Here is a 7,551-nt window from a genome sequence, read left to right as displayed (position 1 = left end):
CCGGGTGTATTTCTACAATGAAGCTAATTCTGTATTCCTTGCACATCTGATCTTTCCATTAACTTAGCTAGGAGGTGGGTGACCCAGACTCTTACAGACAGGTACCAGTTTCATGAATGCTAACTTAGTGTCAGCTCTCCACTGACCATTTATGTTTTAAGATTATGGAAAATGATGCTGCAAACTCAATGCTATGTTTATTATTATTATTATTATTATTATTATTATTATTATTATTATTATTATTATTATTATTATTATTTGCAGAGACTGTGTTAACTTTTATTTAATCAATTAAAGAAGGGGGGAGAGATAACTGTGTGTTATTGTTTAAAAGTACTACCACTACAAAAAAAACCTATTTATTCAAAGATGGGTTTTTTTGTTCTTTTCTTACCATTCTCATTTTCCGTTTACAGCAGGCGTTGTTCTGCTGTTATCAAGTAATCAGGTTGTTGTTTTTAAACAAATACTGTATTCTGCACTCCCACAAAGCAATACTGGGATTTAACGTAATTTAACTTTTAGGAGAGGGGAAAATGCCTCGGTTCTTTTTCTCTCCAGCAAGCGCGCACCCGTTTGCGCACGCACACACACACACTTTTGTTTAAGAGTCTGCAGACTTCTTTGACATGCGGTGATTTCAGGGTCTCTGACCTGTCTGGAACGGCATACTTTATTGCGGGTCCCCGGCTCCGGTTCTCCGGCGCTGATTGGCTGCTCGGATATGAATATGCAAAAAAACCTCTCCCATGCCCTCCCTTTTCTTCTCCCTTCCCTCCCTCGGTCGGTTTCATGCAGCCGCCAGGCGGAAGCGAAGAGCCGCTGCTTCCCACGGGTTCCGAAGGAGGGAGGAGGGGAGGAAAGGAAGGCGGGAGGAGGAGGGAGGAGGAGGAGGAGGCGAAAGGCAGCTTGAGAGGGCGGTGCTTCAGGGGAAGCCGCCGCGGCGCTGGCCAATAGGAGCGCGGTGGAAGGAGGCCAAGACGCGCAAGGGGGGGGGAGAGAAAAGGGGAGAAAGAGGCAGCAACACACGCACAGGCGCACACACAAACACACACACGCACACGCACACACACGCACACACACATAGAGACCAGCCCCGCTGGAAAAAAAAAGGGCTCAGCCTCTCCTGGACCACGTTCAAGTCAGCAACCACAGCGTACTCTCTCCAGCCTTGCAACTCAAAAGAGGAAGGAAGATTGAAAAAGAGGGAAAGGAGGAGGAGGAGGAGGAGGGGGCCGCTCACTGCCTGTAGACTTTTTTTTTCATCTCTCTTTTTTTGTGTGCCTTGGCTGCTTCTCCTCCTTACCTATCCCCCCCGCAAAAAAACTCATCAAGATTTTTCTTCTTCCCTCTCTCCGATTGCCTTAAAAACAAAATACAAGAGCAAATACTTCTCTTTCTTCGATTTTTTTAAAATTTTGTTTTTTTTTTAAAAAAAAACAAAAATCTCTGTCGATCTACCTATCCATACGTTAAAAAAAAAAGACAAGAGGTTTTACTCTGGGGAAATCCAAACTAAACAAACAAAACTAAAAAAAAAACAGCACCCCTTGAGAAACGCAGGCCATTTGTTCACTGAGAAATGTGAAGCCAACGGTCCCGTGTTGAGTTACAGAATTCAGGATCCCATACGTTTAATGCAATACAGTACAATGGTATGTGGCATTGGAAACGATACTGTGTTTCTTCTTTTTTTCCTTTTTTCCTTCCGAACTTGCTTGTTGGCTGTTCTCCTTTCCCCTCCCCAACCCCTTTGAGATTATTGTGTCTTTTGGTTTGCAAAGTGGGGAGGCCGTATATTCGCCCCCTTTTGTCAACGTAGATCATTTCTGGGTTTATCGGATGAGCTCTAAAAGTAGTTGTGTTGTGTGTTGTGTTTTGCTGCTGCTCCCCCTTATCTCCCCCCCTCCACCCCCCACCCCCCAAAGTCTTGGCAGCTTTTGTATGTGGGTCACACTTTGAAACTGTCGGTGGGAGTTTTGTGTACAAAAGTGCTGAACTTGGTAACATTTCCTGTTTCCAACTTTCTCCCCTCCCTCCTAACCTTTCGCTGACGGGTCTCCGTTAAACACTTGGAAAGATTAAACACGAATTGTGGGTTTGATTCATTTTGCAGCTCTGTAGTCCTTTTTTTTTTTTTGCTTGTTGTAGATGTGTGCTGTTGCGTCCTTTTGCTAATCTGGTCTTTCCTACCCATGGTGTGTGCCCTCCCCCAATTAATACAAACGTAGCTTTTTATTAGCAAAAGCATGCATGCATCTGCATTTTGTTTGACTCCAAGCTAATATGGAGATACAGTATCCAACAGTATTGTTTATTTTGCACCTCTGAAATACTATTTATTGTGTGTGTGTTTGGGTCTTTGCTCGCTGTATCCCTCCGCAGTTCTCAACTGTTGTTGTTGTTGGGTTTTGTTTTTTTTTTTTTCCTGGGAGGTTGTGCATTTTCCTTTTATGCTTTTCCTTCCTATTCCCCGGGTCTGTGCCTGCCTCTTCCCGCTTGTCGTCTCTCCGCCTGTGTCTGGGCCACATTTTAATGCACAATATCCCATCCATTAAGTTGTGGTTGAATGCGGAGTGTGTGAAGACTTGGCAGCTCTTGGCTTGAAGGGGGCGGGGAAGCCAGTTCGACTTTGACACAAGATGCCGATGTGGCGTGATCTGAATTATTATGAGGGCTGCGAACATGGCCATCTTTTCCTCCTCCGCCTCCTCCTCCTGCGGAAATGCTGCCATTGAACTTGAGACGGGACAGACAAGATCTCTCGGATCCCCCCCCCGCCCCGCCCCGCTTGCAGTGCAGTGCAGTAGCTGGTAGAGCAAAAGGCGCCAAAATACACAAGATTAACGCGAGCAATTCTTTGAAGTGATCCTGAGCAACTTTTAACTAGGAAGCCCAGGAATAAAAATAAAATAAAAAAGCAACTACAATTAGAAACTTTTTTTTAATGCAGCAGTTTTAGAAAAAATGTTATAACTGGTTCTTTAGGTAGTTTCGGATCAATACATTAGTGTTTCCTTTGTTCTTACTTGGTGAAAGTGAGGGTTGAGTGAACTTGACCTTTTTTTTGCAGCCAGGGCAGAAACTTCTTAAGTTGTGTAACGTAAGACGTTGTGGTTTTCAGTTTTATATTTGAGGTCTGATGTTTGCATTTTCTGGTCTGCGAAATGGAGGAAGCTCGGTTATTAAGAGACACCATCAAACCATATGTGGACAGAGGTCAAGCACACAGGCTGTGAGGGAGATATGTGTGCGCACACCACAGACATTTAAATAGCTGCGTACTCAGAAGTATGCATGAATTATGTGCACACATTTCTTTGACTAGGAAAACTTTTACTAAGCGAGGACATTAATTCGCAGCTTAGTAGCCAGGGTGCAGTTTCGCTCAGTGGCGTTTTTAAATAAAATAAAATAAAGAGTAGCGCCGAAATGTAAACGCATAAAAATCTGATGTGCATTTAGAAATCATGGCAATTCCATTTATTTTTTCCAATTGCAGTCATTTTCTAATTCGGGTTAAAATTAAAATCCTTTTTGCTGAATAGGTGAGCACATGTGCGCTTGCACATGCAAAAACACACCCATGCCCAGAGAAACAGTTTGGCGAAGATTTGTAGCACAGTATTTAACTTGCTTTTTATTTTATTGTTCCAAGGAACACTGACTGTGTTCCTGATTTAAAATGTACAGTATTGCTGTGTTACGAATCTGCATGGTGTGAAACTACAATGCTTGTAAATGTTTTTAAACACTCTTAAGTTTAGTTGGAAGACTGATTCCTCACACAGGAATAGCTTTAGAACACAAATAAAGATTTTTTGAACAAGATACAGATTTAATTTTTTTTTAAAGTATCATGAGTGAATGGTAGCTTCGTCCTAATGTTATATGGGGATAATAACAGCAGTATGTAAATAGGAATGAACTAAAATGCAAAAAAAACTAAAATATGTTTTAATGTATAGAGGGGAGGAAACACATCTTTATGTACCGTAATAGAATTTGCTGAGATAATGTACATGTTGCATCTGGGTTTTACAGTGCTGTTATAAATAAAGTAGAGCTTTGTCACACAATGGACAGACTCCCATGTTATCAGTGATCCAGACATAGGGCTTTCCCATTCTGCTTTCTCTGCCCTCTTAGAAATATAATTGCCAAAGCACTTTGGAATGTGCGTGCAAAGTTTTGCAGCATCGTGCGTTAAGGCAGAAAGAATAAGAGCATTTTGTTTCTGAGCCCAATAGAATGAAACACTGAATTGTCGTCTAATAGTGGCTGGGGTGTGGGGTGGAGAGAGCTAACCAGACCTTTCAGAGTTTCTAGTTTTTGATTAAGCATACAGTTGAGCTGGCTAACCTCGTACGTTGCACTGAAATCAGTGCTGCTTGCTCGGTGAGTTTCAACTGTACATACGCTTGAAATCTAGGCAGACAGATTGGTATGCGACGTCTTTAATAACTGTGCATGTTTATACTGGCAGTAACATAATTAACATTGTAATTTCTTAACTTAATGTTGTCCCCCAAGACAAATATAAATATATACATATGTCTGGGATGTCGGGAGCAGGGGTGAAGAGCAAGTCTAAGTAGCCCAGTATTCTTTGCTATCTAGACATATAATTAGATACAAATAAGGTATGTGGCTATGTTAAAAAGGTACTTTTTGTACTATGGAAAGCTCTCTGTGGCCTATTTTAACTCCCCCCCCTTCTCTTATTCACAAATGTCTAATCCTTCCCATCTCAGGAAGACTGGAAGTGTTCCACTGTAGTGCAGGCAATGCAAGACTCTTAAGTGGATTCGCTCTCTCTCTCTCTCTCTCTCTCTCTCTCTCTCTCTCTCTCTCAGTATTCTGTGCTGTCTGATTCTTGGGTTCTGAGGGCATACTTTCAAGTACTATTTAAGACAATGCTATATGTTTCATTCTCAAACGGACCAGCTAAGTGACTGCTTATATCCCTCCACAGAAGTCAAAATTAAAACTTGCTATCAGAAATCATTACAGAATTGTGGACATGAGGGAAACAGTTGCAGGGTTTCCATGTGTTTTGAGCACCATCAAAAGATAAATATTCAGAAACAGACGTGCATAAGAAAAGGAAATGTACTGAGAGCTGTACAATTGGTTTCTTTAAGTCATATGGTACATTTGTGTAGAATTAAAGGAGGACTTCTTCTATATTTTCTGGCAGTGTATTCCTCATATTTGTCTTGCCTTCCTGTGTTGAATTATGCCTACTTAAGGGCAATTTGCTATGTTTTGCCTTCTGCAGAGGAGCTATTTCTCACAAAACCTATTGCGTTAATTCAGCAAATGACACTCTACAGTAAAATATCCTCCAGGAGCATGTTTGGGGTTGGCATGTGTGTGATACCTGTTTATGCTTCTGTATATTCTTAAGTAATTACTGTACTCTATATCCTCGGGAGAAACTTTCTGGAGCTGGTGAATGTTGCTAGCATGTGGTTATTATGCTTAGATTATTAAAGATGGGCATTCATTTTGATGAATCACAAAATAATTTCCCCTCCCTTCTGAAGGATGTCTTTATGGAATGGGCTTGTTTGCTCTTTGCTTTCAGTCTTGTTCCTGGAAAAGCCTGCAGTTGCACTGCTGTTTGTTAAGCTCGTATTGCTGGTTTGTCGGTGTCTCAGTGAGTGAATCTGTATCTGTCGGGCACCTGAGGACAGACATACAATCAAAGTTTTCAGGAGGCTCCCCATCACTGCGCCAGAAGTCATTGAGTTCTCGTCTCTTACTTTATTTCCTCTTATGGGAAATGAAGATTGGTTATCTGTGTTTTCACAGCTTCCTTGCACTATGAATATGTATGCTACGTGTGTGTAAAAGGGTCGCTTCCATAGGTGACTCTGCCCCCCTTTTATGTATTGTGATAATGCCAGCAGCTGTGCACCTATCAGCTGTGAGCCATAGCAATTAGCTTATTTAATTTACTTCTCTTGACATGACCAAAAAACATGCTATGGATGCTGTTCTTGCCACTGGTGGCATTGGGTTCTTGTGTGTGTAGCATCTATGGTGATTACGGACCAGAACACATGTTGCTGTCACTACCTATGAAAATGGCCTATCCTTAGGTTATAACAGTTTGAATGACTTAACCCAGGCTTCCTCAAACTCGGCCCTCCAGATGTTTTGAGACTACAATTCCCATCATCCCTGACCACTGGTCCTGCTACCATAGCTAGGGATCATGGGAGTTGTAGGCCAAAAACATCTGGTGGGCTGAGTTTGAGGAAGCCTGACTTAACCTATACAGCCTTCATGTTACAAAGCTGTTCACCCTCTCTAAGTGTCCAGCAAGGATGAGGAGCTGGGCTATGATAGTTGAGTACAACACCTCAAGTGCTTCTAAATTGTGCAAGCAAACTGGGCTAAGTTATCATTGAGTGACCAGTGCTACAATAAAAACAGTATGGGTGCTCCAGCCCTTGGAAAGGATCAAACTAGCCAATGCAGTGTGATATACGATTGCAGGTGGGACTGATCCAGTGCAAGTCTGGATATTTATTCTCAAAACCAAGTGAAGCTTTCAATTTAGTTTCTATGTTGTGGTGTTTTCTGTTTGTTAGCGGTTTGAGATCTCCCTTCAAAATCAGTTTTGTACTGATTCACGATAGTTTTGGACAGTTTGGATAGGTATGATCGCCATCTTCAAATATCTCAATGGCTGTTGCATGGAAGAGGGAACAAGCTTGTTTTCTTCTGCTCTAGAGTCTGCTCTAGAGGGTAGGATTTGAACCAATGGCTTCACGTTACAAGAAAGGAGATTCTGGCTAAACATACAGAAGAACTTTCCACAGTAAGAGCTGTTCGAAAATGGAGTTGACTCCCACAAGAGGAGGTGGACTCTCCTTCCTTGAAGATTTTTAAGCAGTGGTTGGATGGCCATCTATTCTGGGTGCTTTAGCTGAGATTCCTGCATTGCAGGGGGTTGGACTAGATGACCCTCAGGGTCCCTTCCAACTCTATGATTTTATGTACCATGAAGCTTGATGTTCACATTGAGAACGTAATTCTAAGATTGAAAGCTAACTTGGTCCACCGCCCGCTTTCAGAGATGAAAGGAAGGAGACATTTAAAATGTATTCATTGTTATTACACAAAACTGATGGACTTGCTGCGAAAGTTCAGTTACATGGAAAAACAGAATTCTGTGCACATGGTGCATGTGAGGCGGTGAACAGTGGCAGATAATTATGAAACAATGGAACCATGTAAATGGAAGTACTCTGCCCAAGCCCCGGTTAGGTGATCAAAAAATTACAGGGGTGTGCTGCTGGCCCCTTGCAGTCCTGTGATCTCCTTTGACCCTGACATTCACATGTTAGGTGTGGACATCTGTACAGGTGAAGGCTATGCCTACATGTATAGAGCTCCCCAGGAGTTGGGACCCTGACTGTGCAGAGGTATTACGAAGACCTTCACTTAGACCCTCTGTGTCTTAACACGTGTGTCAGATGTGGGGCCTGTTCACCCTTGAGGGTGAGGACATCTGCACAACCCTACTTCCCCTTG

At 42.4% G+C, this 7,551-nt stretch overlaps 1 protein-coding gene across 1 annotated transcript in view; it reads left to right on the top strand.

Annotated features, from left to right (window-relative positions):
* Positions 1-1,068: 1,068 nt before the first annotated feature.
* NFIB (nuclear factor I B) overlaps positions 1,069-7,551 on the top strand; it is a 213,367-nt gene continuing 206,884 nt past the window's right edge. The window contains exon 1 of the mRNA XM_035140574.2: positions 1,069-1,658. Coding sequence (XP_034996465.2) covers positions 1,641-1,658 — 18 coding nt within the window. The 5' untranslated portion in view covers positions 1,069-1,640. The remainder of the gene's footprint in view (positions 1,659-7,551) is intronic.

Source organism: Zootoca vivipara, chromosome 16 (assembly GCF_963506605.1).
Source record: "Zootoca vivipara chromosome 16, rZooViv1.1, whole genome shotgun sequence".
Lineage (NCBI taxonomy): Eukaryota > Metazoa > Chordata > Lepidosauria > Squamata > Lacertidae > Zootoca > Zootoca vivipara.
The sequence above is the reverse complement of the archived record's forward strand: the minus strand, read 5'-3'. Positions and strand labels throughout refer to the sequence as shown.